Genomic DNA, 14045 nt, shown 5'->3' with positions numbered 1-14045 from the left:
TGGGGGCAACTCACTGGATGTGGCTCACTGTCAAGAAGACGCAGTGCGCATCATTGAAATGAGAGCAAGCGGGTGTGTTGGTCACCTTGAGAAAAGGCCGGATTTGGTGGCAGGCCGAGTCATGAAGGTGTGGTGTTGGTGTAGATGTAGGTCGGATGGGTGTATGTGTGAAGGAGGGAAACCGGGGGAGGAGAGGAGCTGGTGGAAATGGGATGTGTGGATAAGGTATGGGAAGGGAAGGGAAGGGTGGACGGAGGGAAGGTGCAGTGCAGGTGCAAGTGCGAGCAGGTGCGGATATGGAAGTGGATGTGGATGTGGATGGATGCCGGGCCGGGTGGGCATTGAAGGCAGGCAAGGCAATGGATTACGGGAGACAAGTCAGGCAAGGACACTACACTAAAGTACAGACAGGACAGGTGAGGCGCCAAAAAGCACAGGCAGAGAGACCAGGAGAGTGCACCAAGCAAGAGAGATTGTGTGTGTATGGGAGAGGGTAATGGAAAGGGAGGGAAAGGGCACCTGAATGAGTAAGGCAAGGCAGGCAGAGGCACAGAGGCAGGCACAGGCACAAGACTAGAAAGAATGGAGTTCTTCCCTCATGCCAGAAGAAAGCAAGTGCAGGTGCAGCAGAACAGGTGCAGTGCAGGTGCTGCCTCTCTGTGGGAGAAACATAGCCCAGGGCAGGTGTGGGTGCGGGTACCTGGTGCTGGTCTAGGTAGGTAGTGCAGTGTGCAATTCCTCCATTCACGGTGGTGACGGGGCAGGCAGGAAGGCAAAAATGGGCGCGGAACGGAAGGGACAGCTCACGTCTGTCGGTGCAAAATCCCACTACAAGTGGGTCCGCACTGGACTTCAAGTCTCCACTCCGCCAGTGGGAAGAGGTACCCGATACTTTCTTCATGACGTCCACATGGAAGCCACCAAGTCCACCTCAGACGACTCCTCCACTGCAGAGTGATGTTCCCCTCTTCCCTGCCTCTCCCGTCCCCTCTCCCCGGGCTCAGATGAAGCCTCACCTGGAAATCTTCAATTGCTACCCGACTTGTATACTGTCACTGACAATCCACTGACAATCCAAAGAGTATGTGCCTGACAACCTCCTCTGAGATGTTGGGCTATGCTTGCAAATCACCCAGCTAGACAAGAGTCCCAGTTGCCAGACCAGGCTAGCAGCATCGAATTCAAAGGGCCTCGTATCAAAGGGAGCCGTCATTCAGCCCACCTAGTGCATGCGCCAAAATAATCGATCTCCTCCAAAGTACATAATTATTCGTTTCCCTTTGAAAACACCTGCCCGAAGACAAATCAACCCTGGAGTTCCGTCCCCAATTGCCCCAGGATGGGTATGATGGTACATAAAACACCCGGTCCGCCCAGGTACCGCGGTACATCCGCCCCCCAAAGCTGACATCCAACCTTGGAACATGCAACATCAGACACACCACACACACACACACACACAAACACCCGCCGCACTCAGGGCCGACGACGTCGCAGCGGAGGTTCCATGAATCGTTTTCCATGGGCGCACGGTCGCACATCTGCAGCACTCTTTGCTCAATCTGGCTCGTCGCGAGGTCAGGTCACCTCCTAGAGTCCTAGGTGCGCGCTCTGAAGTCCGTCGTCGTTCAATCCCCCGGCTGTCGTTGCGCTGATCGTCCGACGCTCATTCGGCTACTGGCCGAGCCACCGACTCGATCATTCGAAGCCGTTCGTGCGATCATCCTGGATACCGCCCTGCCTGCCGGAGTCAATTGCGGTAATGATGAGGCCATTGTGTTTGGGACAGATTGGCGACTGTCGGGGAGCATGCGACAATAATCCGAAGATTACGCAGCATTCACCGCCATACAGAATGGCCTGCTCACCGAATTGTCAGCATTGTGACGGTGACTGCAGTGATGCATTCAATATTCTCCGCCCTCCACCAAAATCACCAACAGCAAGGCTCGCGGGGGCGGCCGATGGTGCCAGGCGTCCACGCTGCCACGGGGTGGCCACGGACCACCACCTCCAGTCTCCCTTGCCGGGGGGTGCCCACTCGCGCGCAGGTGAAAAAAACTGCAGCAAAAAAAAAACCGAGTGAGCATCTGATATCCGTCACTGACTCGACAGGGGTTAGCCATTATCAATCGCTTAGCGAACCAATCACATCCGTATGACGTTGGAGAAACCCGCCTAGCGTCCCAGATCGGTCCAAGGCCGAGGATAAGCCCTGTTTGCGGGGGCGGGCGACTCATCTTTGCAGCACACCTGGCCTGCACCTCATCTCTGGCCCTCAAGCATCCAATTGGTCCGGCTTAGTCATCGGCCGCGAGGGAGTCGGTTTCGATATCAGGTCCTTTGGTCCGCGGTGTTTTCCTGACTTGGCCGTCAACTGCTGTCATATACATGTCTTCAAGCATGTATATATAAGACGCAATGAGAACACTACTCAAACTTTCATCAATGAAAGCTTCGAGATAGACATGTGTTAAAAATCAGACTCGAAAAGCCATGAATCTAGCCAACGGACGACATGGAGCCATACGTGTTCCACTAGCCTACCAGGGGGTTGCTATCGGATGTCTATTTATTACAGAATCATCAGAAGAAGATGCTGACAGCCGATCTTTAGTGTTGTTGCCTTGCTTATGGGACGGAGCAGCAGATGCAAGAGGTATTGATATATTGATTACTCGAAAATGAACTCCTGGCAGACCAGGACGAACTCAAATATTGTCTGGAAAATCTTTAGCTAGGGTCTTCAGCATATCATCTTATATGTCAGGCACTTGGAACAGAGTATGTAAAACCCGCATTCGCGAAGCGTAATCCGCAGTTCTCGACTTGATGTGCCCTGGTAACGTCCCAGGAGTCTCGTCACCCTCTTCATCACGTACTGGTATCAAGTCTTTGAAGAATCGAGCCCTAGGTCTGGCAACTGCAGAGTGTTTAGTTCCACTGCCACGGACAACCTCTTAATATACGTATTAGGCTTGCTTTCAGCGGCATAGTGCATCCGGGTCTGTCAACGCTCCAGGTTCGCCCCCCGGAGCGTTATAAATACACAAAGAGCGTTGTCTGGCTTTGATGGCCACAACAACCAGAATGAAACTGGTACATACCTGTACATTCTGTGGCTAGGACCCAGTTTCCCATCCAGGGCTCGCTATGCACTCTGTGTGGAGGGCTGGCAAATCTATGTTGTTCTTGTCATACCCTTGTCCGTCGTCGGAACCCATCGTGTATCGTGACCATAAAACGCAACGGACGTTCAAATTATCTTCGAGGTACCGCGTAGAACTCGGGACAGTCACTTCAAGCACGACAAGGGCATGACAGTACAGATGCAAAGCTCATCTACGTAGAAGTTAGCGCAGCCCCTTCACTTCCGCTGTTGAACAAGAAGAAGTAGTAGTCTGTAGAAGCATTAGCTATAAATACCTCATGAGCTCCAGGTACTAAAGAGAAGTCAAGTAGATATCGGGCAGAGAAATCATTCGTGCATGGTAAAGGTTATATAATGCAGCCAGTTTTAGCAGAAGGTCTCAGAAGCCCACAAAGATGTCGTCGAAGCTTGTAGTTCTGTACTGTGACCGAGAAGAGATGCCGAAGACAAATGGGCCATGGCGAGAAACCGGGTGGTCAGTAAACTTGCTCGTTCAGTTACATCGTCTCTCGATTGATCGGAAGTAATAAACCATAGACGCCTCATCTACTTCTGTCTCCTTAAGTGCTGGGGTGGGGGTCGGGTCTACGCATAAAAGACAGAGCGAGATCCTGTGAACGTTCTCTTGCAACCAAGCAAACACCGATGAGAGACAGCGAGATCTCATGCGGCTGTTCAGGCTGGCATCGGCACGCGCGGCATGAGAGCATCTATCACCCAGCTCCATGAGAGCCTTCAAGATATGGATGCAGTGACTTTATTGATAATATCGTCGTTCTTTGGCTTGAATAGAAATGAATACTGCCGGAAAGATACCTTGATCAAACACCAAGAAGGTCACGCGTACTCGTGTGGTAGGGGGGATGGGGTCTTAGCAAACTGGTCATGCAACTGGTCCTCGTTGTTCATGCTTGTGTTATCAAAATGATATTCGCCATGTTATCATTGGTTGAAGAGCCACTTTCAGATGCACGGCATGGCTTATAAGCAAGTTCGTCGGGTCCATGGAGGGATGACAGTGTTCCCGTCTCTGTCCCTGCAACGTTGATCACAAATGAGTTGCTTTGCAACAAGAAAACACAGCTTCCGGGAGTTACCAAACAATGACCCGTTCCGCAATTATTAAAAGGCGTTCAAGGTGTTAGGTCTTCTGTACAAACAATGTACGCCAATATGCTCTGTCATCGTGATAAGTATGACAGGAACACAATATAAGCTATTCCTTCTCTTCCCCGGACTTCAACTGCGAGGGATGGTCACGGCCGCGCTCAAATCTCTGGAGGCGTTGTCCGCCACCGTCCAAGGTGATCGAGGGCACGAATAGCCCAAGTCATAGCCCTCGAGATGACAGCACCTGCCTGAAGCCTGCCACAATAGTGGTTGCTATTCTTTTGCAAGCTGTGGAGTCGACAAAAAAACAACGATTCCCGCCATTCTTGTTCGTCTTTGTTTGCCGTTTGAAAAGCGTACTTGTTACAAATTTATACCCAAGGCATAAGCGTATCGTTAAATAGGGCCTATCGCTCACCTTTCTGTTGCATGCGTGGTTGCTGTCGAATGCTTCATCGACCACTCGCCAAAGCCTCGGAAGCCACCTCAGAAGCTACAAGTTGCGGCTCAGAGATGTTCTATGGAGGACTCGGCAATTAACATCGTTGACAAGAACAGGCACCTCCTGCACAAGTCAGGTCCAAGTCGACTCTTGTCGGGACCTTCACATGCCGTGACGAGCACAACCAGCAAATGCCGAATCAACTACTGTCCTATATCCACGTCGTCAAGCGTGTATTCTCTTCGTCATTATTCTAGATAGAATCTCGGAAGTGACGCTTCTCGGAATCAGATCCTCTCCTATAGCCACCCTTCTATTGTGTCGTCGACGCGCAGACAGAAATCGACGATGGCCAAACAGCTTCTTTGAGAGTATAGGAATCAATTGTGCTTTCCCGGAGCTCCAAAGGTCTAGAATGCTCGGTTTAAATCAGATATCTGGCTTCCCCGGACGAGATTCCTCATCATCGCGATGGCAACACTGCCCAGACCTGAACTATTGACACGCGCCTCTGTGTAACGACGACATGACCGGTAATGTGTTGAGTGCCGTATCAAAGTCAGATCTGTGGTTAGATGAAGCAACCGACAAACTAGACATGTTGCCTATGTTTGTAATGACTTCCAAGCCGATAGATAGCAAGCAGCGAACACCACCTGTAGGATCGAAACCGAGAGGACCTCTCCACCAGGCACAAGTCTCATCCTTCACCTTGCCCGTTGCCTTAGTATTATCTTCGAAATATCTCCCGACAGAGTCCTCATAAATGCAACGGGCCCATACGAGAGACGTCAGCTGCGCTACCAGCCAGTATGCACTACCCCGGATGCAATGACTTCCAAAAACAAGTATTCATGGATTTCAATTGCCTGGTAGGCCACCGGCGTCTGACAAAACCAAGACAACACTTTGTACGTCAAACTGATTCTTGAACGTGTCCGATACTTCATGACTTCCAGGTACCTGTGCTAGATGGAGGGTTTCCGAAGAACTCATGATATGCATCCGGAGAGTCACCCAGCATTCCCACCAACAGCCCGAAGCGTCAAGACATCACGAAGCAAGACTGCCCCAGATGGGGAAAAGAGACATTGGTGAACCAAAGACACCAGAAACGCGGGGAAAAGCCTCCCCTTCCCAAGACACATCTCAGTCAACCGGAAGTGTAAATCTCGTGGAAGTTTATTCATGATTGGGTTGATTTGAATTTCTACGAGAGATGTTTCTTATCGGACGCCGATCGTCACTCGCATTCCAGCTAGTGGCAGCGTTTATAGCGTTCGCAGCATTAGCTCCAGGAGACCCTAAGCTGTGGCGCCAAAGCTCACCGACATTGCAGATCCCCCGCCGTCTTGACTTCGTTGTCGAGCTTGTCTGTAGACGGACTTTGCTGGAGCGACACTTGTCGACCGAGCGCTGGATATCATCTACACCCGGCAATCGGTCAGGTCTGCTAGGAAGGGGGTTTCAATTCCCTCTAGCAACCCGACCGTACATTCCAGTGCCAACAAATGGCGGGGAGCTGTTCAGGTTCGTACTAGGATCAACGTAGGCGCCGACGATCGAGTCCGAATCGCGAGCTCCGTCGATACTTTCAAAGACAAGGGCGGAGTGGTGAATTGTTCTTGCGTTGCTGCAATGAATCTGAAAACAAACCTGAGAGCAGGGCGTTCATCAAGGCCAAACACGACCGCAAACTTGCAGTCGAACAAGCTGTTCTCTGTTCCACAAGAAGCACAAGGAATTGCTGACACTGCGACTCAAGAAAGCAAACCTGCCTGAGGAGGGCCAGAATTTTGATGATTTCTCACAGTTTCTGTGGGAGATTCGGCTCACGCCTTCTTCGCCCGCTTCCTTTTCTTCTTGAGAAGGGCTTCAATCTCCTTGGTGCCCCTCTCCCGCAGCGTCAGTTCTTTCATCATGTCAATCCACCGCACCTCACCCCGACACTGGGGACAACGACCCTGAATAGGGACAATAGCTTGGAGGGCGCCTTCTTCGCGACGGAGGAAATGACGACCCCAACATGAGAGATGGCCGGCCCCTTCGCATCCGTCGTTGGGACAAATGGCAACCAGGCCCTCGCCATGCGGCAGGTCTTCTTTACAGATGACACAGCTCCCCTCCCTCTCAAACGAAGTCATCGACTGACCCTTCTCCACGTATTCCTTCATAGGCGCGTGGTCCAGCGGCAAGGCATGGATTCCCCAAGGCACAGGTTCTTCGTCTGAAGATGCTGTGGGGGCGGGGCCGAAGTCGGTGACGACGGGAAGGGAGTTCCGGAGGGGTTGTGTCGAGGCTGCAGCGGCGGTCTGCCAAGCCGAGTATACATCCCGTGCGAAGAAGTGGACTTTCAGCGGCCACCGACAGAAGCTCGGAACGCTTAATAAGAGTTGCAGGTTGGAGAGAATTGAGACTAAGCTCGCGCGGGGTCGGCGCGGGTGGCCGTTCTTCTTAACTCCAGTCGAAACGGCGATTCGCGACGCAGAAGGTATGTGCAAGGAGAGATGGGGATTGGTCAACGCCCACCTGTTTGTCTTTTGATCAGCACGGGCACCAGCATATGCTAAAAGCAAGGGAGCATCGTGAAAGGTAAGCTAGAGGGGTGGTTCGGGGAGACTTCGTCCGAAGGGAAGGGAGGCATGATAAGCGGCAGTAGCGTGCGAGACGAACGAGACGGGAGGGGAAAGTGTACTCACTCGAATTTCAAAGCAGCGATGCTACCCGGAAAGCCGGAGACCAGGCCAACCATTTCCCAGGGCCGCAAGCTCAGACGAGATGTGCGAGCAGCACCGCCGCGAGCCTCGCCATTGTGCTGCTTCAGACGGCGGGGGGGATTGGGAGTCGAGCCAATGTAGAGAGACGCGTGGCGTACGGTGGAACGGAGGATATACACCGTGTAAAGGGCGGGGATGGGCTTGGACTGAACGGGCATGACTCGGCAGGGGAGACGGGACGGAGTCAGGACTCAGGACATTGTGCGACGTGTTTTGGAGGGAGGATGAGTGAGTTGTGCTTGCGCTTGTGCAGTGGACAGGCCTGGGCCTAGACTCCGGGCTGTAAGCTGTAAGTTGGAGGAGCGTACGTGGCCGCGGTTTTGGGCGTGTGTCGGCGTGGTCGGGGACCGGTGAGGAAGTAATGCAGATGATGAGCTACCTATGCTGGTGATAGCATAGGAGGTGTGAATAGCGACGGCGGTGGTGCTCGTGTCGGTCTTGGTGGTGTTGTTTGTGGCTCGCGGTGAGGCGAACAGGGCCTGACGACGGGGAAGATGAAGCCGATGACCAGGTGACGGTAAGGTGAGGGAGGTAAGGTGACAGCGAAGGTGAGCGGTGAGCGGTGTGAAAGGTTTGCGACTGCGGTTGCAGCTGCCAGTCCGGTGGGAGAAGGAAAGAGGTGCTGCAGCACTGCAGGTACGAATGCCTTAGCGATGTCGGCGTCGGAGACTCGGGTAGCTAGAGCTAGAGCTGCCCCCGGGGAATGGGATGGAATTGGATTTTCGGATTCCCTGGCGTCGGGGTCGCACTCGGGCAGGGGGACCGACAAATTGACAATGGTCAGGTGCGCATCCGAGTCTTGATGAATCTCGAGCTTGGGGTAAGACGATGCAGCTGCAGGCCGGGGTGGCAGCGAGACACAGTGACTGGCACGCTGGATGACAGAGGAGGCGAAGCAGGGGACCTCGGTGCTGTCGTGGGGGTGAGATGAGGATGAATCAAAGGGGAAAAGAAACCGAAATAGGGGAAACAAGCAATTCTTGGGGGAGAAATGTCAGAGGGGAGGAAAATCGGGGAAGGGAATGCAATGCTGCCGTTGGAATGTTTTGTGACGGCCTTGTTTTCTATTGGATCCAAAATAGAACCATCTGTCGGGAGTTGAACGGCGCTAGTTCTTTTTCGGGGGGCTGTGGCAGTTCAGGTGGTCAATTTTGGGCAAGGGCAGAATTTGGGAGGAAGCCACAACCCACGGAAAGAGTCACTGGGGGAAAGAGAGTGAGAGACAGAAGGAAGGACCAGCCTGGCCTGGAGGCTGGATCAGTCTGAGGGCAGGAGTGCAGCAGCAGCAGCAGCAGCAGCAGCAGCAGCAATGGGCAGGAACAAGAAACAGCAGCTAGAGTAAGAAAGAGCCACCCCCCTCCCTTCCTTCCTTCCTTACGGGCAGGCACCTGCTAGGCAAGTAAGGTAGGACCGCTACCGCCTGCCGCATGGCCAAGGCACGCCTTCCCGTTGGCAGGTGTGTCCACTGCCCGTGGGTTGGCATCGTGGTCCGGCTGGGTTCCTCGTCTTCCCCGAATTCCCCGCCCCATCCATTTCCCCCATGTTTTTATGATTTTATTTTAAAATTCCCATGTTGCAACACTTCGTCCCGTGATGAGCAAACCTTGGGGGGGCACGGGGGTCACGACAAGGGAAGCTCCCACGCCGCAACACCACCCCGTCACTTGCCAATTGGCTGGCACATCGCCGACACACCGACTGAACAGCATACCATCCCGTCTGCAGTCAGTCGTCAGCAATTGTCCCCCAAAAGCAGCAAATGGAAGCAACACGGCCAAGCAACACCAGCCGGACGTGCAAGCTTCAAGCTCTTGTCCAACCTCCAAGCGGATGCACCCCGCGATGCCGGTTTCACATCAGCGACCCCCTTGCCGTCTGTTGTTAAACAAAATTACGCACGAGACTCGCGCCAGACAGACACCTGACGAGTATCCAATAATGGCATGCCACAGACAGAGTGCCCAAGTGATCGAACGAAGCTCATCGAGACGAGTCGAGAGCCCAGCCGACATACCAGGCTCAGCGTCAGGTCAGCATCAGCATCAGCATCAGATTCACTTCAGCTTCATCAGGTCAGGCAGGGCACGGGGCCGCCTCTCAGGAATCAAGATGATGAATTCAGATCACACCATCCTGTCCATTATTACCAAGCATGGAAAGCCGTCCTACCCAGCACCACCAGCATGGCGTCAGTGCAGTGCCTCACTCGTCTTCACAAAATAGAAACAGGCTGTTCACTGCCCTGATGATCTGGTGCTTACGCAGTTGTGGCCGGCTACAGTGCCCGACCGCACTTACTACGCATACCAACCACCACCACCACCGCCGGTCGCACCGATCGAGGCTTCCAGAGACACGGACTGGAGAGACCCGACCAGACCGAAGCAAGAGGTCAGCTTGGAAGAACAGCCTGAACACGAGCCGGAGCACCAAGAGGACAGACTATGCAACACTTGACCCCTCTTTCTCTTCTGCCAGCCCCAGAGATCAGATCCCAGGGAACAGACTCAAACTTGTCGATAGGCACTGGAGCTGCATCATGGTGTCCCAGCGCACATCATTTTTTGGCCTACACTACTGCCCTACAGAACCACCTTCACCCGCATGCGATCCTCTCCAGTCCTCCGCAAATGATTGGAGCACGGGCGATTGTCACTCTCAAGTGGCATTCTCGCTGCGTATTGCTTCTCGCTTGCCGATCAATGAGGTGTGCCGTGGAGGCAGCATTCCGACTCTGGAGCTGACCTACAAGCCATGTCGCCATTGTTCGCCTCCGACGCCGGCCCCGCCACGCTTGATTGACTCTGAGTCTGGGGTTTTCTTGACCGAGTTTGAGACACTGGACGATGCGGACACCGCTGTGGACAATGCTGCTGTGGACACACCAGGGCCCCTGGCATGCAGATTGCGAGTGCAAGTGCAGCTGCAGAAGCGAACGCAGATGCTGCCAAGCTGAGCTTGCTGTTCTATTCCTAATCCCGAAGGAGATCAAGCACCAGCCAAACGAGCACATCCTTTGGCCTGTTCCCCCAGCAAAGCGCCCCAAAAAGCCTCCTCAACTGACTGGCGTAACGCTTGCGGAGCATGGCTTACCAACTATGCAAGCCGTGGCGGATGACTGTGGCCGCTGTGGACGTGGCCGGCTCCCGGAACACGATTCGCGAGTTGCCGTCCACCAGAGCCTCCTTTTGTCGTCGTTTGACCAGTCACCTTATCTGGACCTAAAGATCACGGAACCCAGCCTGCAGCTGGAATGGCAGTCTGGCAGATAGGAGCCGGAGCCGACGAAAGAAGCACACCACCCTCCCGGGCATTTCAGATGCAGATGGTGGTGCAGCGAATGCAACAGCAGAACGAGTCGCAAAATCCGGGTATGCACCGAACACGTCCAGCCCCCGGCACAACAGGCATTCAGGGTAACGGAAGCAGTCCGGTCTGTCGGTGACAGCGACGTGCCAGCCAACCAGGGCGGCTGACGGAGTCACACCTTATCAACCCGTGGCCGCTGATGGTGTCCTCGTGTGGTGAGAGGGTGTCCAGGTTGGAGCAGAGCTTGAAGAGGTGGGCGCGTACCTGGAAAAGGAGGAGGGGACCCCTACGGCAAGCTTCTCCCGCTGTGGTTCATCCTTGCAGATCAGTGCTCGTTGGACTCGTCTTGACTCCTCTTCCAAGGTGAAGCAGCTCCAGACCTTCCAACAATGGCTTACCGTCTGCTGTTTGCGAACAGCTCGACACTGTGCGTTGCAAGTGTTTCCGCCGGGCAGCAGGACGATCTAGACCGCTGTCGACGGCCAATGCCACGGCGATAGACCGATAGGCCACCCTCCATCACACAGTCCGATCACTACTATGCAGTAGAACCATGCACGTACCTTGGCATGGGTGCCGTCCGACACGAGCACTAGAAGAAAAATCTTTTTTTTTTCTCCTAGCGGAGGGGGCTGTTGATTATTCTGGACCCGGATGACTGGTGTCCCCCCCAAGTCCACTGAAACTAAACGGAGCGAACTCATTTGCCTCACCGCTGACGATCGTGCACGCCCCGTGGCAGCCGCTGGTTCTTTCGCTGAACTGCTGCCAGCTACTATTCCGGGCGATGGTCACGGCCAGTGCCAATGCCAGTGCTGATACCCAAAGACGATGGCTGGTCCATGGTCCAAAGCTATCTAGAAGAAGCCAGTGCTGAGTGCCAGCCAAGCCGCGCCCAGCCGGCACTCATCGCGACAGGCGGGAGACGTCTATTCTCAGGGCAGCGAGGTGTTCGGTCTGGATGGTCGTTCGGTCAGGCAAGGCGCCGCCATATTCACTGCAGCGGCCGGTGTATGCTACCTTACTACTCATTAATTAACTCCGGCGTCCGGCTTGCCAGTCCTGCTGCAATCAGGGGAGACAAGTCTGACTCTGGACTGCTGCTCTGGGTGCCACACAATCTTCCATTGCCAATCCCACGAACGCTAAGGCTTGCTCTCCAGGTGCTGGGGCTTCTCCCATTGTCTTTTGCAATTGCTGGCTGTTCTACCTTGCTGGTGTGTGGTGTATGTGTGTTCCAATTTCAGCGCCCTGGAAGGTACGTACCGTCCCCAGAAATTCACTTTGCCTTCCGCTGACGCTAAAAGGACCCCCATCCACTCCCGCGTCCACTCCCCACCCACACCGCATCCACATCCACGCCTCCGCCACCCCTGCACGTCGCCCTGCCCTTAGGTCGCTCAGGTACCGCAGGAAAGTACCCGGCTGCCCGTTAAAGAAGCGTTGCTCCTCCGACTCAACTTGCTCCAGCTCTGCTACTCTGCTCAGACAACCAACTCACCTCAACCTTTTCGACTCTTCAATCTCTTCGACGACTCCGTCTTTTAAATAGACCTGCTTTTATTCGAGGGTTTATTTCGACAAGGTTCCTTTAGATGACCGGAATCGCGTGCTAGACCTTTCTCCATTACGAATCGGATTCGGTATATACGTAATGACCATTATCGACCTGGTCCTTCTCAGACAGCCACTCGAAGCTGTCACATAAGGAAGTGAAATATCACGAACTACGAACACCAGATACTCCGAACCCCCGCAACTCTCAAACTCCGACGACTTTTCTCACACATACCCGAAAATGATTCCCAGAGGTCTCGCCGCCTTCGGGACCCCGTCCCTCGAGATTGGCCAAATCTTGCTCGGAAACGCCAGCAGGTACACCATTCAGAAGAAGATCCGCGAAGGTGTCTGGATTGCTACGTAAGTCAGCTGCGAAATATCATTGTGTCTTTCCCTAGCTAACTCTCATCAGAAACCCCCTGGGCAACAAGTCCATCGTTAAGGGCGTTCAAGGCATCTCCGGTGCCCAGAACGAGCACAATGTCCTTCGCAAATTCCAGGGCAACCCCTTCCTCCGCCCGGTTATCGACGAAATCCAGCAAGACGCACCCATGATTGTCCTCCGCCACATGGACGACACTCTTCTGAAGGCAACCGTCAAGAAGCCTCTCACGAACCGCGAGATCCGTTTCGTCGCCCGCGCTGTCCTCCGCGGCCTGTCCACCCTCCACAAGGATGGCTACGTCCACACCGACATCAAGCCCGACAACATTCTCGTCAACTACGCCTCCGAATCCGAAGCCGACCCGGACCTTCGCTTCTCCGACGTCCAGATCGGCGACCTTGGCGCTTCCTACTCCGTCGACTCCGATGTTGCGCGCAAGGGTTTCCTGATCGGTGCTCCCATCTGGACCAGCCCTGAGGTGTTGATGGAGGTTCCCTGGGGCACTGCCAGCGACATCTGGGCTTTTGGATCGATGATGATTGCGCTGCTCCACGGCGGAGACTACAACCCCTTCCGCCCGACCAACGCATCTTACCATGACCGCAGCTACATCTTCGAGGTCCTCCGCCAGCAATCCCGCCGCTTCGGTGCCATCCCCGAGACCTACCTCGAGCGTGCCCGTCCCGGCAAGGCCATGGCTGCAAAGGCTCTCACCGTCGGCCGCAAGGTTGAGCCCCTTGACTACCGCACCGCGTCGCACTTCATCAACCGCATCATGCGCATGGACGCTGCTGAGCGCCCCACCGCCGACCAGCTTCTGGAGGAGATGTCTGGCCTCTTCGAGGACTAAGAAACCTCTAATCAACCTTTCCTTTTACGATTACGAATGAGATCCTACGGGATTAAGAAGATCCGATCAAAACGGATAAAGCAAGCGACTACTTGATGGCGTCACAAAAGACAGCCTTTTTACCACAGGGGATGATTACACCATAGAGATACCTAATGCGGAAGAAAAAACGGCGACAGGGCCACGGAACATTCCATTTGTTTTGGGGAACAAACGGTCGGGTTTTATGTGATTCATATAGCGAGCCCTGCATTTGGGCACTTGCGATTGCTTTCAACTGGGATACAGGGAAACAGAAAAAAGACTACAACCAAAAGTCGTTTGGGCGTGTTTTCGGCTTGGTACAGGATCAAGACAACAAAAAAGAAGCCCCGGCGGTACTGTACATAGAAACTAGAACATAGACAAAACCGAGATTGGCGAGAAAAGCCGACCGGATGCAGCCATATCAAAAAGAATGG

General features: G+C 54.0%; 2 protein-coding genes across 2 annotated transcripts; one reads left to right on the top strand and one right to left on the bottom strand.

Annotated features, from left to right (window-relative positions):
* Positions 1-6535: 6535 nt before the first annotated feature.
* Positions 6536-7638, bottom strand: SLX1 (Structure-specific endonuclease subunit SLX1; the record flags this gene model as incomplete). The annotated part of the gene is made up of 2 exons (XM_032031715.1): positions 6536-7232; positions 7403-7638. The coding sequence occupies 2 exons, from the start codon at positions 7636-7638 to the stop codon at positions 6536-6538; spliced, it is 933 nt and encodes a 310-aa protein (XP_031888650.1).
* A 4949-nt stretch (positions 7639-12587) lies between these two features.
* On the top strand, positions 12588-13584 carry sid1 (Serine/threonine-protein kinase sid1; the record flags this gene model as incomplete). Its single annotated transcript, XM_032031714.1, has 2 exons — positions 12588-12709; positions 12762-13584. The coding sequence occupies 2 exons, from the start codon at positions 12588-12590 to the stop codon at positions 13582-13584; spliced, it is 945 nt and encodes a 314-aa protein (XP_031888653.1).
* Between the last annotated feature and the right edge of the window lie 461 nt (positions 13585-14045).

The sequence above is a fragment of the Colletotrichum fructicola genome (genome assembly GCF_000319635.2).
Source record: "Colletotrichum fructicola Nara gc5 chromosome Unknown KSG_Nara_v1_contig02, whole genome shotgun sequence".
Taxonomy (NCBI): domain Eukaryota; kingdom Fungi; phylum Ascomycota; class Sordariomycetes; order Glomerellales; family Glomerellaceae; genus Colletotrichum; species Colletotrichum fructicola.
The sequence above is the reverse complement of the archived record's forward strand: the minus strand, read 5'-3'. Positions and strand labels throughout refer to the sequence as shown.